General features: G+C 41.9%; 2 protein-coding genes across 3 annotated transcripts in view; both read left to right on the top strand.

Moving 5' to 3' along the window:
* AGO1 (argonaute RISC component 1) overlaps positions 1-6,040 on the top strand; it is a 38,574-nt gene extending 32,534 nt beyond the window's left edge. For both annotated transcript variants that reach the window (XM_053660371.1, XM_037149320.2), the window contains exon 19: positions 89-6,040. In XM_053660371.1, the coding sequence (XP_053516346.1) occupies positions 89-197 (109 nt within the window). In that variant the 3' untranslated portion in view covers positions 198-6,040. The remainder of the gene's footprint in view (positions 1-88) is intronic.
* Positions 6,041-10,531: 4,491 nt separating this feature from the next.
* Positions 10,532-18,079, top strand: part of AGO3 (argonaute RISC catalytic component 3) — a 122,204-nt gene continuing 114,656 nt past the window's right edge. The window contains exon 1 of the mRNA XM_053660093.1: positions 10,532-10,832. Within this exon, the coding sequence (XP_053516068.1) occupies positions 10,814-10,832 (19 nt within the window). The 5' untranslated portion in view covers positions 10,532-10,813. The remainder of the gene's footprint in view (positions 10,833-18,079) is intronic.

Here is an 18,079-nt window from a genome sequence, read left to right as displayed (position 1 = left end):
GTATGGGAATTGTCACCCTAGGGTTGGGGGAAGGGATTAGCAGCAGCTCAGTTCACCAGGAAGGACTTCTTTCATTTTTCCTTTTCAGTGGAGAGGGGAGCCACATATCGGGGCAGAGCAATGGGCGGGACCCTCAGGCCCTGGCCAAAGCCGTGCAGGTTCACCAGGACACTCTGCGCACCATGTACTTCGCTTGAAGGCAGAAAGCTGTTACCTCACTGGATAGAAGAAAGTTTTCCAAGCCCCAAGAGCTGTGCTGCCCAAATCCAGAGGAAGCAGGGAGGAGGGAGGTGGAGTAGGGAGGAATGCAGAAGGCCTTGTTTCCTTCTACAGATGGGGCAAAAGGGTGGGGAACAGGGCCAGTAAGCCAGAACACCAGCCAGAAATTTCTGATATTCACCTCATACCCCTCACCCCATCTTGTCACATCTGGCCCTGACCACTGGACCAAGAGGGGCAGCACCGGTGCCCACCATACACACAGGTGTCTCATGTGACTCACAGTGCTAAAGACTCATGCCTGGCAGCTTGGTAAAGTCGGCTCTGCAGTCCTTCGGACAAAAGCTGGTAGGTTTGGGTTTGATACTTTAGATGGGAAAGTGAGGTACTTGAGAAAGTGGGTGGGAGGAGGGAAGGATTTTTTTAGGAGCCTTAATCAGAAAAGGTCTAGATTTGTTTAAGAAGAAAAAATGAAACCAGACCCAGATCAATATTTTAGGATACAAGATGTTTTGATGGGTTAAGTATCCACTTTGTAGGAAGGTTTTTTAATGCTAATGGTATTGGTTGCTCCTCCCCCTGCCACAACCCCACCCCCCGCCCCTTTTCCTTATTCTCTCTCCACCTTTTCCTACCCTACCTGATACCTCCTCCCTGATAAGACATCCAGCCCCTAATATGACTTAAGGCACTATGGCACTTAGCTCTGAAGTGACATGACCCTGTCTTCCTTCCGCCTGCTGGTGGGTAACCAGTGCCTTCCCTGTAACGGTAATGCTGCAGAACTGCAACCTTTTGTACCTTTCTTTGGGGGGGTGGGGTGGGGGTGGGAGAGGAGGTAGGTAGGTGGGTAAGAAATACCCCTAACCCAACAAGCCTCCAGCCAGACCGCCAGCTATTTTGCATTTAAAGGAATTGACTTTCATATTCATTGAGCTTTTTAAAAGGTTACAACCTCAAGATGGTTAAAATCCATTGACATTTGCACTTTCAGACCTGACACGTCTCTGAAGCTGCTGAGATGACTGGCTATACCTCCTTCCCTCCCTGTCCTCCCACCACCCTCCCGCCTGCCTGGGTCTGGAGTTACTTTCATAGCTTTTCTCACTCTTGGCTTATTTTTTCCCCAATGGTCAAGTCTCGTATGTTTCAATATTTCTTAACTGGGGTGTCTTAAAACAAACGATCCTTGGGTCTAAAATAAGAAAAAAGAGCAAAAACTAAATGTTATTTTTATACCATAACTTGAGTCTATTGCCAAAATCTGGATATCCCTCCAATGCCCAATGAGTTTACATCCCAGAAACATTGAGCCATTAGAAGGAACTCTGTACCTGACCTGTTCTTCGGCCTGGCTGGGTAAGGGGTGGTTATCTCCCCAATGTGGGGCTCAGGCTCCATCTTTCCTCTGTGCAGAAAATACCTTTTTCTTGCTACAGCTCCCCCCTCTGCACTGCCCTGCACTCTTCCCTGCAAGTGCGTCTTCCCCTTCCTCTGGACTGTCTCTGACACTTCGGCTCACCCAGATTCCAGCGTGTCCTGTGAATAGGCTGGAGGATTTTGCTGCTCCCTATTGCTTCTGTTTACACAAATGAATTTTTCCTGGTTTCCCGCTAGGGCATGTGAATGAGTGGCATGGGCTTTTTTTTATGTTTGTTTGTCTGTTTGCCTGGATAGAAATGGGGTTTGGCTGTCTTGTAGAACTGGAAGTGTAGGGGGTTCTATCTTGATGCCTGCTGGCTTTAAGGCAAGGCCCCCTCTTTCCTTGACTGTTCATTTTCTCCTTTCCCACTGCTTGGGGTGAGAACTTGCAGCTTCAGTGTGGAAATTCCTCTTTTTGAGTAGCCTGGGCTTGGGTTTGCCCCAGTCTGGTGATGAAGCCATGACACTTTAGACCTAGTTCAGGCTTGGAGGCCAGCCAGAGGAAAGCCGGTCTGAATCTGGCCCTGAGCGGTGTAAGCTACCACTTTCCCTCCCCAGCAGCCCTTGTACAGACCCAGATTTGCTATGCAAAACAGTCACTCCCAGGTTCTGTTCTGGTTGGCTACTTTGTTTAGTAACTTCACAAAACATAGCACAAACATTGACTATGGAGGAAGGCATCAGGACTGTTGAGTAACTCTTCCTTTACTTCTTTCCTACTGGCTACAGCATTGGGTGCCCCATGGGCACAGCCCAGCTGAAGAACAGAATGGAGGGCTGTGGGAGGAGTTAGCTCACTGGAGAGCCTACATTCCTTACACAAGTGCCTAAAGAGAGTGATGCCAACACTCCATCTGCCCTGTCCATCGCCTTCACATACTGTCTACTTCATGTTCAGTCACCCTTAGGGGAGGGGAGCTCTCTTGGGACAGTGGGCTCTGCATGTTCTCTTCCTGGGTGCATTTTGGGGCTAGGATCAGGGCATTATTCCTGAAGGGTCCAGTCATTCACCAGCATTTGCAATTATCCATAGGGAGCTGATGGTAGCCACCTACTCTCAGCGACAAGTTTGTGTTCTTTTTTTTCTTTGCCTCACTCTCTCCAGTTGAGTTTGGAGCTGGGGCTCGAAATGTATTTTTTAGCCCTTTGGCATTGCGCATGCCATTCAATAAATAGAAGCAAGAGAAACAGCTTGGGCAATAGCAAGAAAACGACTTCTTGCTCTGATTTTATTATTTTTTTAATCTTTGAGACTTGAAAAACAACCCTTGACCTTGAGGATTATTCTTGTTGGAAAGGTGGTACATGCAGATTGGGAATTGGTGTTGGCAACAAGCTTTGGCTTTCTTGGATATGGTTTAGGTGGTGCTGCTCACTTAAGCTCTGAGGAAGCACTGCACAACCCCAGACTCATCTTCTTAGACCAGTCTCCTGCTCCTTTGTTCCACTCTTTGCCTTGCTTTTCCTCTTCTCTCTTTGCCTGGCTTCCTTTTTTTGTTTGTTTGTTTGTTTTCTTTTCACTCAGCTTGCTTGCTGATCTGCCTGCCTGATAATGAATTCTCTATATGGCTACAATGATCCCACTGTTAGCTGGCAAGGTCAGGCTTAGCTTTTTGGCTGCTACAGAAGACCAAGAATCTGTTCCCCAAGCCCAGTGATGTTCTCTTTGGGCTGGACTGCCCTCAAGCTTACAAAGGGGCTGAGCAGCAGGCCTGCCCAAATGGCATGAAATCAGGGGCTTCGGTCAACTTTCACACCTGTCCACTCCTTGGAGTTGGTTTCTCTCATTGCTTTTTCTTGATCTGGTTCCATTTTTCTCTACCTTGGGCTTCCCTGTCCTGAGAATCTGTTAGGATTGAGCTATTTAGGTATTCAGGGTTCAGTGTTAAGGGATAGACATGGAAAGAAGAGAGCAATGGAAAGAGAATGGAGAGAATTTGGATAAGAGATGGGAAGGGAGAGCAGTGCTCATTGATCATTTTTCCAGTCCAGCCTGGGCCCTTGGGGGTTGAGGTGCTCTTGCTTGTCTCTGGGGATAAGCCCAGTCTCCCGTTGCTGGGAACTTCGGGTTAGAATAATGCTGAAGAAGAAGGTACCTAAAGGCATAAAACCTCCCTAAAAAGCTCCTGGTTTTTCACCTCGTAGATCGTTCCTCTTTGGCTAAGCTACAGTGTTCTTGGAATTTTCTTTTTCTTGTCCAGAATTCTGTTAAATGAGACTTAGCACCCAAGATGGGCAGCCAGAGAGACAGTTCTTTGCTGGCCCTGTGGAATATCTGCAAGGTTGGCAGGGTAGTGTTTTAGACCTGGCATCATGAGTAACACAGAAAAATGGAAGTTTTTTCCTCTTCAAGGTAGAAAGTCATCTCAAACGAGCCAAAATGCAGTTTTGGAAACTACTTAGGGGGAAACTATCTTTATTTATATTTATTGGGCCTAGGCCGATCCAGGATGGTAGCTGGGATGCCTTCCTTTTTAAAGGCTGATCATGGCAGGGATGTGCGGGGCACTCTTTTCTATTTGGCCTTCTAAGCAGACTGGGGAGAAGGGAAGCTCCGGTTTTCTGTTTCCCCCATTTATTAGGACTCGCCTTCTCCCTGAGCAGGGAGAAGCTAGGTTGGTGCTCTCCTCTTACTCTACTCCTACTGACTTAGAACCTCTGGCTGTTGTTTGGGAGCCCAAGAACGGGAGGGGAGGGAATGGCTCAGAACAACAAAAAATCAGAATAAGGTGGGGAAGGCAGACTTCCTTTTTTAAAAAGGAAAAGAAACTCCAAGGATTGTGCAAGTAGAGACAATGTATCAAATGCACAGTGTCCCCTGGTATAGTAGCAATAAGGAAGAATGAAATGACTTTCCTGTGCACACAGTCCAACCTGAATGGTGTGTGATGTCAGCACTTAGCAGCCATCCGGTGGGCATGTGTGACTACTCTGGGTTTTACTTTAGTTTCTAAACTTTTTATCCTTCTCAAGTCCAGCATGGATAGGGAAATGTCCCTGGAGCCCCACAGCTGTGTACTTGTTTGCATTTGTTTCCCTTTGAGACTTGTGTTTGTGTCCTGCTCTGAGCTGTACCTTGTCCAGTCTATTATTGTAAAATTATCCCAGCAGCTGTAATGTACAGTTACTTCTAAAGCAAGCAGCAGCAGCAGCACAATTCCGTGTTTTATAAAGACATTGGTGGCTTCTGTTTTTAAAGTGCGGTCTCTCTCTCTCTCTCTCATTTTTCCTGTTGGCGAAGCAAACTGTTGGGATTAATTATATCTCTGATAAATTTTAAGCTAGAATAATTGATTGCTACAAGAGCAGAACCATCACGTCTGAGGGAGGAAAGTGCATAAAACAAATCCCAGAGTGTTGAAACTGCAGATTAATCCTACTTCACAGGGCCTCCATTTATTCTTCAACAAACATGCAAAGTACTGTGTCCAGAAATATTGTTGGGAGGAAAGGTGGGCACAATTCAAAAATGAGGAAGACTCTCCTTAAGGTGAGTCTTAAAAGTTTGGTTGGGGTTATGAGTAGCCATATGGTCCCCTGGTACAGGAAAGAGATGATAAAGGGACTGAAACAAGGCTATGAGGCTATAGCAATGAAGATAGGAAAGGGCAGATTTGAGAAACACTCAGGAGTTAGAATTAATAGGACTGAATGGATAATGGAAGGGGAAGAGAGGATTAGAGGCTAATGACCACGTTTTCCCTTGAGCAAGTGACTGTACTGGGACATTCTTCTAACCAAGATGTGAATAGAAAAGACTATAGAAGGAAGCTGGTGAATTTTGAGAAGAAAGACAATTAGCCTTGTATAGACTGAGTTTTGAGGTTCCCATGGGGCAGTGAGGTTGAGGTTTCCAGTAAACAACTTATGTTTTGGTGCTCAGGGAAGACTACAAAACTGCAATTATAGATATGGGATTATAGATGATAGTTAAAGCCATAGGAATGGAAAAAAAATGATTTAGAGAAAGAGTAGAGTGAGAGAGACATACACAACTCTAGGAAACACAATTTAAGGGATGCGGAGAGGAAGCAGAGCCTAAGATAACTGTCAAATCACTAGTAGATATTTTGTATATTTTTGATTTAATGAGGTGGGAGACGAGTCAAAAGAGTGGAATAGAATCCAAGAAGTGTGTGATTAACAACATGAACTGCTACAGTGGGAAAGGGGTATATTTTTCTACTCAGTTTACTATCCTCCACCCCATCTTTGGGATTTTAGAACTTTATGGTCATTCTCCAGTATTTCTTGAAAAGGAGCATTGGAAAAACCTAATTTAAATAAGGCTAAGACTAGGTCTTCCAAGCTGTTCACCACAACCGCCACCACCACCTCCAGCTTCCTCCTGTTTCCAGGAGATACTTGTAAAAGAATAAAATAAACAAGTCTAATTTCATTCCTAACCAGTGTCATAGATGGTGTTCAGTGCCTTCTATATCTATAGCACTTAGCAGCTTGCTCTGTTTATTTTCATGATTTGTTTCCCTTGGAGCCTGTAAACTCCTAGGAGCAGAAACTACATTCTATTCACTTTTGTCATCTTAAGGCCATAGCATATATTAAGGGGTTAATATTTGTGAAGAGAATTGAAATGAGCTAGAAATATGTGTTTTATGAACACAGAGTGTGGTGGTGGGGAATCAAGGTGATACTGAGTGTACAAGGTGGACTTAGCATTTCTAAATCTTCAGGTAAAGCAGAAACTTAACCAGATTGTCATCGTTTTTTCTCACTCTCATCCCACCTGGGAAGTTCCATGGTCTTGTCTTGTGCTTTCAGCTGATGGCACAAATGTCAAGCATGTAAGCTCTGGCGTTTCTCCCTGGTACTGTTAGAGCATTGTTACTCTGTGGGGAGATTGCTCAGAGCGTTCTGGCACAGAGCCCAGTGAGGAATTTTCAGTGGCAGCTAGTGTGTGCATAAGTGGGCCTAGCATTCCTCTGGAGGCCACATGTGACTTGTCAAATTGCAGAGGGAACCTGTGGACACCACCTGCCAGATTCCCTTGGGAGCAAATCAGCCAGACCCATGTCCTTTCAGTAGCACAGTTTAGTGAGGTTGGTTAAACTGAGCAGATTGGAACAGAGAGATTGTTTTCCCCAATTCCTATTCCTAAATAAGGCTTAAACGTATGACCCCTAATGAAACAAGTAAAGTATTTAGCAGAGCAAGTGGGAAGATGATAATTATGGCACTTTGTTTTTTTGCCATAAATTTCAGTGTTCAGAAAGCATTGATGTTACAAAAAAAAAAAGTTTCAGGATTAAATTAAATTGCTGTTGATCACTAATAAAGAGAAAAATATGGTGGGAGCCCAAGCCTGATTTGTCTGGTTCTGGAGCTCAGGATTTTTAGTTGAGGCCTGTTCTAGCAGCCCCCACATCCCTTTTCAATATCAGTTGAGCAGTGTCCCCTCTGCCCTGTTAATTGGCAACATATATTTGTAGCAAGTGCTTGAGGAGGCATTTTGTACAGTGTCTATTTACCTTATCTGCATCTTCACAGCATTCATGTGAAGTAGTTTATCAGTTAACTTTGATTGACTGTAACAAAACTCCAATTAAGTTGGCTTAAATAAGGGAAATTTTATATTACAAGAAGTCTTGATTTAATATGGTGGCTTAATGATAATACCAACAAACCAGGGGCTTGCAGTCTTTTTGCTCTGCTGTCCTGTGTTGGTTTATGCTCGTGCTGGTTCACCTGGGGGTCCCAAGATGACTATTGTAATTCCAGGAAGGAAATGCTGACAGAACAATGTCTTGCAGAAGAGGGACTGATTTTTTCCCCAATGTTTCATTTAACGTTAGAACATCCCTGGAAACCCCAGCAGATTTGGCCTCATCTCATTTGCTAGAAATGAGTCATCTTCCCACTCCTGTCATTGACAAAGCTAATGAGATGATCCATCCTCCCTGGCTGAGATTAATTCAGAGTTACCCTCTAAATCAGTGGATTAGAAAAACAAATCATGTCTATTAGGCAAGAAAGAAGGAGGTAAGGGCTTGGATAGGTACCCAGCAGTGTCTGCTCTATGTAGGTCCTTTGGTGTTTACAGATGAGGAACATGAGGCTAAGAGAGAATGACTTTTCTAGGATCAGAGATAGTAGCCAAGGGTCTTGGGTCTCGGCTCTGACTGTCCCTAAAGCCAGGATGTTTTATATTGTGCACTGCTGCAGTACACAGTACAGCTGACCCTTGAACAACATAGGCTTACACTGCACAGGTTCCCTTATATATGGATTTTTTTCAATAAATAGTTAGCCCTTTGTAGTCCCAAGTTTTGCATCTGCAGATTCAACCAAGTGCAGATCGAAAACAGTACTGTATTGTCAATCCCCAATTGGAATTCTGTAAATGTGGAGGGCCAACTGCACACATTGTTCTACACCATTTCATATGAGGGACCGGAGCATCCTTGGATTTTGGCATCCACAGGGACTCCTGAAAGCAGCCCTTCAAGGACGACCATGGTTAAATTTGAGGAAGTCAAAAGTTAATACCCAGGTATTTAACTACCTGGGGTTCGGCATCTGTAACCCCAGTGTTATTAAAGGGTCAACTGTAGCTGGATTTCTGCTATCTAAAAACTTAAGGCCTGAGAGATTTGAACTCATTGCAACTAACTTCACCCTATGAGAGGAGAGAATTCAATCCAGTTGCCCTCATCCAGTGGTGTTTATCTAGCACAGGAAGCCTAGGAATACAACATTCAGTGTGCCTTGATTTCCTTGCTCCAGAGATTTCTGTACTGTTCTATTCTGCCTTCAGAGAGCAACTGGTGCCACAAGGGATAAGGGCAGAGGTTTAGCTTATTTCCTGAGCCCCATTCTTGGAGCCCACTCATCCACCTATCCCACAACTATTTATGGAATGCTGCCGTGTGCCTGGCACTGGCACTGTTCTAGGCGCTGGGGCTGTGACCATTAACGAGATGCACAAAGAACCTCCTGTTTGCTCTTAAGAGCAGACTCATTTGGGAATAAGGCTATCCAAAACTAGGATGTGCATTTGGTCAGGAGCGAGCCTCATACAACTTTGTTTCTGGCAGAATCATTCGAATTTTTTTGCTTTCCCTCTTCATGATATTATATGTTCATGATATTTAATATGGGCACACTCTAACAAGGTGGAAGTCATAGCAGAAGTAGATGGGAAGATATTGACATTTGTTAATCTGGATCTAATTAGAAGGTCCAAATTCTGCTTCATCAGTGTCAAAAAGAAGACAGTGGCCCACTTCCAGGATTCATCACAATCGCCATGTCTACTCCCGGAGACGCAGAAGCAGCCTGCAGTCATTTAGGGGGCATTTTCAGGCTTAGGGGTTGAAAGTGTGATAGACCCTTGCACAAAAGTTGGTATGTGCCTTGTTTGGTGCTCCTGTAGACAGGTATTGAACATAGTTTTGAAGATACCATATTTTATCTGATGACAATTTGACATTTTTAAATTGGAGAGGGCATTTTCACTTAAAGGTGTAAAGATGGGAAGGAAGAAATGAGAAAATTGGAATCAGATATGGGTTTGAATACAGTTTATGAAGTGTTTACAGGCAGGTGCATCTATTAAGTGCTTTAAAATGGTAACTTACAATAGTAACCATCCTAGTAAATGGTAAATAGTAACCAAATAACTACTTTTTAAATTCAGTACTAACATTTAGGGAGGGTTTTCTTTGTGCTTTGTGTACATTCCTTCACAACTCTAAGGTACATATTTTTCTTTACATTTTTTAGATGAGGAGAAGGAAGGGTGAGGCTCAGGTGACCAAAGCCCCACAGTGACTGGGGAAATGGATGGGGGGCATACTTAGGATACTTTTTCTTCTTTGTCCCAAGCTTTACAAAAAAAAAATAAACATACTTGATTTTTTAAAAGTCTAACCATTACTGATGCGTAGGGACAGGGAAAAGGCCTGAACCATTCCTAAGCCTGAATAAAATAGTATCACCAGTGAAGTCAGCAAATACGGGCCTGCTACTTGCCAGTTTAAGGTGCTGGACCTGGTATAATCTTACAGAGTTTACATTCTAGTGAGAGGGTTAACTAGTAAGAACAAGTTACAGATTGAGACAGGATTATTAAGGAAAAACACTGTAATAGAAAAACGGGTGCCCACCATATCGGAAAATCACTCTGAAGTAAGTTGAGGCATAAAAAAGCAAGAGGTGAGACAGGATTCCCGGCCAAGGGAACGAAAAGCAGAGGCCCGAAAAACGGAAGGACGTGCCTTGCCGTTTGGGGGACTGAAGCAGAGCGCTACGGGTGCAGCGGTGATGAATAGCACCAAAGACAGGGTCCCCGTTACGCCAAGCGTCTTGGCCCTGGAAAGGAGTTCGGGTCTTCTCAGTGGGACGCAGCGCTATTAAAGAACTTTAAACTTGAAAATTACTCGATTTGATCTTTGCCTGTTTCTTAATTATCTTTTCCCAAGTTAAATTGTACATCCCCCCCCCCCCCCGCCCAAAATGGTCGTCAAAGCAACCTTATTGAGTTTATCAGCTGCAGCGACTACTCTCTCTCCTGTTGAGGAAGAAGCGCGTTGGGGCCGCCCAAACTGGGCGTGGAGGGAAGGGCTCGGGAATGAGGGCGGCCCTCTCCGCTAGAGGTCTTGGGCCCTGCCCCACCACCCGCCCTGCTCAAGGTAGGCTCTTCCCCGGAGAAGCCACAGCACCCTCCGCGACGTCACCTGGGCAGTGCGAGGGCTGTAGCCCCACTGGGTCGTCTTGGGCCGGCACCGCCCGCACCCGGTCCCTGAGCCGCAGGCTCCGCCCAGGCCCGGCGCCCGCCTCCCGACGCTCCTGCGTGGTCTGCACGGACGTCGGGCAATCGGGGGCAGCGGAACTGACGCCAGCGTGCTTCCGGGGGAGGTCGGCGGCGGAGCCGCAGTCCTGGAGGGGCAGTGGTAGCGTAAGCGCCCGCGGGCGACGCAATTTCCTCGCCGAGCTCACCTTTCCCCTCACGCTTCCTCTTCTCGCCTAGCTGTGTGCTGCCCGCGGCTCCTTCTGACGCAAGCTTTCGGAGTGCGGGCGCTGAGAAGCTGTCGCCTCCTCGCCTCGCGGCCAAGTGAGAGTGCCTGTCGCACCGTGTCGCCCACCTGCGCCGCCTTCTTGCCCCCAATCGCGGGCGCCCTTCTCGCTCGAAGCACACCCCCCAGCTCCATGAATGGAAATCGGCTCCGCAGGTGAGAGTCAGAGCTGTTGGCCTGCTCAGTGGGGCTGTCCGCAGAGCATCGTCGCTCTGCAGCCCCGGCGCCGGTGTGCGAGGTGAGCGCGGTCCGGGAGGCTGTCCTCTGTGCCCACCCCTCCTCCGCGCAGCCCCGGCACAGTTCCCCGGAGCCACTGAGTAGGCGAAACTGCGAGAGGGGACGCTGCTTAAAGGATTGAAGTTTAGGGCTCTCTAGGCGATATTATTCTTGCTGGAGCCATCGCTTTTGTTACTCCTGTTGGAGATGTAACGGTGTGCGTATCTTTCACCGGGTTGCGTGTCCCGTAGAGGCGCTGGGGCGGCCAGCCCTCTCCATTCCTTACCTCTTAAGGTAGTTAGGGAGATTGAGATAACAGACGAGAATTAAGCTTGGTTTTAGTGCTACGTCATCTCCAAGTTCTCTTCTGATGTTTGTGGCAGCGTAGGATATACAGGGTGTGGCAAAAATAGGTTTACAGTTGGTATGGAAGATAGTACAGTGATTACTAAATAATACAAGGATAAACTATATTTCGCCTACTCACTACTATAAACCTACTTTTGCTCCAGTGTGTAGTTCCTGGGGCTCTTGGAAATGTCCTTCCTATCAGGCTGGATCACTGCTTATGTGAGGTGGACCCTAAAATTGCTGACAGTACTTTACTTTTCATTCTCTGGTCCCTAGAGAAGCGTTGTCATATTCCTGGAAATTTGGAATTTAAGAAAACCACTTTCCCTGGGCAGAACGGTAATCTTAAGAAAAACGGGAGTCTTCAGAAAAAATTGCAACTTGGGCAGTACTTAATCTTAAAATAAAAAAGTACTCTTTATGGTTCTAAAATAATTAATCCAGGAACGTAAAGTAGGTGTTACATAATGGTTTGCTTTCCAAAGGGTCACTCATGCTTGTTATGTTAAATTTGAAAGTTCTTTCCATCCAGACTCTCACAAACATATAAGTAAATTTTCAAAATATGGGGGGGGGGGCATCCTTGTTACTAATGGTATAATAAGCCCTGAAGTTCACATCTCATTTTGACAATTTGGGAGGCACCTGAATATGAGGTAAGAACTTACATAAAAGAAACCAGTAACACAGTGATAATAAAGAATTTGTCGATTATGTTAAGGAGTATAATTGTCAAGTACACGCAAAAGCAATCCATTGGTAGAGGTGGGATAGGGGGTTTTATTGTCTTAATGTATGGAATTTTCTCTAATTGATTTGTACCATTTCTCTTTTGCATGCTCCATTTTTTCCTTAATATCTTCTTTAAAAGGGAAAGTTTATCTAGATTGTGAAAAGTTTTAGACTGTCATTTGTCATTGATTTGTGTTTTTCCAAAACTGTGTCCTTTGTTTTTTTTTTTAACTTTCTATTATACTTTTAAGGGAATATGATCATTTGTGGCTGTCTGTGATTTTTATATAACTATCCTGTTGTTAAGCCTGGAAAACAAAATATGAAAGTTAAACTTTGTTGATCATTCTGAAACTATGAAAGATATTTCAGTTTTTTTCAGACATTTTTTCTCTATACTGTCTCTCTAGTCTGGTTTCTTAAAATATGAAATTATACCCAATATATGGACAGCTGAGAAATTTTTCTGAAATCAAACCACCTAGTCAACTAACTGGTCCAACTGGTATAATTCAGTAAATGCTGTGAATTTTTGAACTAAGAATTGGACATCTTGAAATGCAAAAGTTTATGCATGATTGACTGTAATCTCTAGTGAAGATAGAGATTTTGTTTTAAGGTTAATTAATTTGTTTTAAGGTTGTTATCTTCAAAAACAAAATTTTCATTCTTCCCGAAACATATGCCTTTGTTATGCTGCATATGAAATTGAAATGATGCATTGGGGGAAATGTACAAGTAAGTTTTAAGTCAAGTTTTGCCAGATACATTTTTTGGCTTAAAATATTTTAAAATTTTACTTATTTATCTTTAGAAGGGAAGGGAAGGAGAGAGGGAGAGAAACATCGATGTATGGTTGCTTCTCGTGCATCCCTTGCTGGGAACTGGCCACTGCTGGGAACTGGCCTGTTACCCAGCCATGTGCCCTGACTGGGAATCAAACCGCGATCTTTTGGTTCGCAGGCCCATGCTCAATCAATCCACTGAGCTATACCAACCAGGGTGGCTTAAAATATTTTAGACGTAAATGTTATGTATGGAGATTTCTCAGGAATCCTCTTATTTACATTAGAGACTTTGCATACAAATACTATATAATTGTTTCTTGATAAATCATTCCTCACTAAAAGTTTTGTCTATTCTTCCCTTTTGCATGAAACCACTTAAGTGATTTTTAAGGGTGGCCTATACAAACTACTGACTTAGTACTATGTGAACTTTGATTTAACCAAAACTGGCACAATTCTTTTTTCTTAAGATTTTGTTTATTTTTAGAGAGAAGGGAAAGGAGGGAGAAAGAGAGGAAGAGAAACATTGATTGGTTGCCTCTTTCAAAGGCCCAGATCAGGACCCAGGCATGTGCCCTGACTGGGAATCAAATTGGCGACCTTTTGGTTCACAGGCTGGCACTGAATCCCCTGAGCCACACCAGCCAGGTCTTTACTTTATTTTTAAGTAAAGTCAGAAAACTGTTTAGGGCCAATGGAATTGCACTTACCTACCAATGAAAGAAAAACATTTACTTTTATCTTAATTTATTGATACACAAATTGATTTGACAGGTTTGGTAGTTGTGGAGGGGGAAAGGGTGTGCAGATTAGAAACATAGAGTACCTCCTGTGGGGGCCCCAATTGGGGACTGAACCGTCAACCCAGGTATGTGCCCTGACCAGGAATCAAACCCAGGAGATCTCAGGACCTTTCATTGCACAGGACAAGGCTCCAAAGCCAAGCCACACTGGCCAGGGCTCTTAGTTTTACTTTCAAATTCATCTTTAAATAGTTGTTTTAGGGCTCTGCATTCTTGAGTAATGAAAACGGAGAAAATCATTTGAGAACAAATTCAAAAGGGATAAAAACTTTGTGTATGAAAGCTAGATTTGGATGAAGTTGATAAAAATGGGTTCAAAATACTAAAAAATAAGATGCCATTAGGTTCTCAGTTGAGTATTTAAATCTTTAATCACTTTGGGAAATGTTTCTTTTGTTATATAAATTTTATATAAATTTTCTCACTTGTGGATTTTTGTCTTGGAAAAAAGTGTCAAAATACTGCTCTGTAAGGGCATGAATTTTGAACATGGAAAAGATTCCCTTTTTTTTGTACTTGGTTGTCACTTAAATTTTAGCTTGTGCTGCTCTGAAGTGGCTATTAAAACTTTTCCCACCTGACTGGTGTGACTCACTGGCCGCTGCAAAGCAGATGGTTACTGTTGGGCTGGTCCCTGGTTGGGGCACGTGCTTCTCTCACACACTGATGTTTCTCTTCCTCTCTTTCTCCTTCCTTTCCCCTCTCTCTAAAAATAAATAAATAAATAAAAATATGAAAGAAAAAACCTTTTCCCTAATATTTGCTGTTCATAATTGGCAGTGGACATATAAAAATGTAGATTATTTTGATTTTGGGTTTTGTTTTTTCTTTAGGGTTTTCTGACAGTGATAGAACACCATGGGGGGAAACTAAAAAGGAGAGAATTCTGCAATAACTTTTTTATTCTAAATGAAGACTTTACAGGAAAAAAGAACATACATGTAACCCTCAAATATAATTCATTTAACATAAGGACTCGTGATTCACTTCCCCAGTATAACTACTCTAATAAATTTTTAAGCCAAATTCCAAACTAATAACTATTAATTTTTTAAATTATAGAAATTTAGTAAAATGGTAGAATGAATGAAATTATTTCTAGATACTACTTCCCTTTCCTCTTCTGGAAAATTTTATGTAATAAGTTGGTATTTTAGAATAAATTTATATTTCTTTTTTCCATTGAGAACATTGCACGCATTTGATTCTGTAAGCGTGGCCTGATAGTATTCAGTCTAGGGCCCTGTGAAGAGGACATTTCCTGCAAGAATTCTCTGTTGTACATGGGAAAACCCTAGCTCAGAGTAGAATTCTTGCCAAATTGTCATAAGCTGTTACAGTCTACTTGAATACTTTGTTGCTTTATATCACAGCCATCTTTTTTCACGTTGGTTTCCCGTCTTAAACTACTTGAGGGTCTACATGAAAGATGAATTAAGTATTTTGTTAATCTTAGAAAATATTTTCTTCTAATACCTAAAACTAGGATCTTAAACAACTCATGTTTGTTATTGTTGTTGTTTTTAATGGATAAGGAGGAAAAAAGTCAAATAACAGTTCTCTCTTCATGCAGATAAAACTAAAAAGATATTTAAGAACAGTGTGCTTTCCAAACTTCTTTACTCTCAGTTTTGTTGGATGAGCAGCCTTCACTAGAGATTCCTACTTCTATTTCAATTATCTAGGATACTTAATAGACCCTCATTCTTGGCTCATTAACAAAATATGTGAGAAAGAATATTGTGTGGTTTTTTCAGCCATAATGGTTATGCTGTTAGGATATATGAACAGCCTTTCTGTATTTGGAGTTCCTGTAGTTTTCTGTCATTGTCTGTTAATATTAATGACTTTTCTTTGGCTACCCATTATTTAAAAAGACAAACAAACTTGAAATTTAGCAAAACTTTGTCATACAGCCAGTGTTTGCTCTTATATCTTAAATGTAGGCCTTTGGGGGTTTGATTGCAATAGAAATTATGTGTATTCTTTTAGAAGGTCAGTTTAATGAAATATTCTGGAGAAACTCTTTGATTTATATCAGCCAGTTTTTTCTACATTGTTTCTAAATTGCTAACCTCTTAAGAAGTCAGAAGATAGCTATAGAATATAGACCAGGGATATTTTTATAATTTTCATTTGTGGAAGAATTTTGCAAGAAAATGTTCTCAGTTGTAGGCTTACATAATACTATTTTAGAGTCGAGCCCTGGCTGGTGTAGCTCAGTGGATTGAGCACGGGCCTGTGAAGTAAAGGGTCACTGGTTCAATTCTCAGTCAGGGCACATGCCTGGGTTGCAGGCCAGGTCCCTTGTAGGGGACACATGAGAGGCAACTACACATTGATGTTTCTCTCCCACTCTTTCTCCTTCCCTTCCCCTCTCTCAAAAAAAAAATTAATAAATAAAAACTCATTCTTTAAAAAAAAGAGTCATTACCAATACTTGATATTTAAAGTGACTTCTGATATTCATTAGAAGATTAGCACTTCATTAGTGTATCTCTAAATTTTAAAAATGGTTAAAGAATAGATTGTGAAATGGGTTTATACTTTAGCAGTGAATTTCTTTCTTTTTTTAAAAAAGATTTTATTTATTTTTAGAGAGAGGGGAAGGGAAGGAGAAGGAGTGGGACAGAAACATCAGTGTGGTTACCTCTCACGTGTCCCCTACTGGGGACCTGGCCTGCATCCCAGGCATGTGCCCTGACTGGGAATCGAACCAGTGACCCTTTACTTCACAGGCCTGTGCTTAATCCATTGAGCTATACTAGCCAGAGCTGAATTTCTTTTTTAAAGAAACTTCTGGCTTCTAGATTAGGATTTGATCTCTATTTGTGGCATTACTTTTACTCTAAAATTATGAAAAACTTTTCTAAAATTTTTGCTTGGATACTCAGAGTTTTTCAAAAGCTACCTAGCAAACAATTAAAATTTGGTTAATTGCAGAAAATCTCAAGGCATTACCACAGGACAGGAGCTACTTGGATAATGTCCCTTCTTGTTTTCAAGGGGCAAAATGCCTTTTAAAAATTGTTCCCCGACTACCATCTGAGAAATTTAATCAACAGGCTGAATGTCCTCTGAGTGATTAGTTAGCTGTAGTGATTGTAGTATATATAATATGATAATAAGTACATTTTGTTTGTACAAGTCTTTTGAATGAATAAGTAGAATTATTAAGTAGGTAATTACTAAAATTTTATGCTGATATTTACTAGTTTTGTGGGGTTAGTAAACAGAAGCATTTTATTATGTCGCATTTTTTAGGTCAACACAATATATTTTTTTCAAAACAAAACAGAATTTTTTCTGATTATAAAAATGCATGTTTATAATTTAAAGAAAAAAACAATATAGGAAAGTGTAAAATAGAAAGTGCAAATATGATCCTATCCTCCAGCTAAAATTGTTAATTTTTTTATTGTATTATCTTCCTGAACAAACATCTGTCTATCCTTCCATCATATTAATTGTTTTTAACCTGCTTTTTCTATGCAGTAATGTATCATGGACATTTTTTCCATATTAATACTTACCTCTGTGTAACAATATAATAATGTTTACCAAGCACATAGCATTTAATTTTATGTATTATTTACATAAATAATACATAAATTTAAGTACTGGTGGTTTAGGTTTTTACCAGTTTTTAAAATTATGAATAAAATTTTGGTAAGTATCACCCTGGCTGGTGTAGCTCAGTGGATTGAGCGCAGGCCTACAAACCAAACAACCACGGTTCAATTCCCAGTTAGGGCACATGCCTGGGTTGCAGGCCAGTTCCCAGCAGGGGACACAGGAGAGGCAACCATACATTGATATTTCTCTCCCTCTCTCCTTCCCTTCCCCTCTAAAGATAAATAAATAAAATCTTAAAAAAAAAACCAAAAAACCTTTGGTCAGTATTCTAGTATATACATCTTTGTATAATGGTCCAGTGATTGCTTTAAGGTAACTTCCTAGAAGAACTGTTGCAACACAGTATTCCATGAATATTGAAGCAACAGTTCCTAGTGAAAACCTGTGATTCGGTACTAGGCTATAGTAACGCTGTAGTAGATTTTGATTTATTCACTGCTAATTTTTCATTAGTTATGTTTGCTTTTGGCAAAATAATGATAATGGAGAAAAATGGCAGTGTGGTAATAGTGTAAAAAGCATGAGTTTTAGAGACAGATCCTGACTCTCAGCTTATCTGTGACTTGATAATAATGTGTTGTTTTAGGTTTATCTGTTGTAACAAATGTACCACTGTGGTGCCAGGATGTTGGTAGTGGGGGAAGCTGTGCTTATGTGGGGGCAAGAGGCACGTGGGCAGTCTCTACCTTCTGCTCAAGTTTGATGTGAACCCAAAACTACTCTGAAGAATAGTCTATTTAAAAAATAATAATTTTAAAAATTTAAAAATACATAAAATTTAACTGTGACTTTAGGCAGTGCATTTTATCTTCTGCAGCTGTACAGTGGGATGGTAAAAAGAGGTTAAGTATACAAAGGAAATGGTACTTCTCTTCTT

Source organism: Artibeus jamaicensis, unplaced genomic scaffold (genome assembly GCF_021234435.1).
Source record: "Artibeus jamaicensis isolate MK-2021 breed Jamaican fruit bat unplaced genomic scaffold, CSHL_Jam_final scaffold_847, whole genome shotgun sequence".
NCBI lineage: Eukaryota > Metazoa > Chordata > Mammalia > Chiroptera > Phyllostomidae > Artibeus > Artibeus jamaicensis.
The sequence above is the reverse complement of the archived record's forward strand: the minus strand, read 5'-3'. Positions and strand labels throughout refer to the sequence as shown.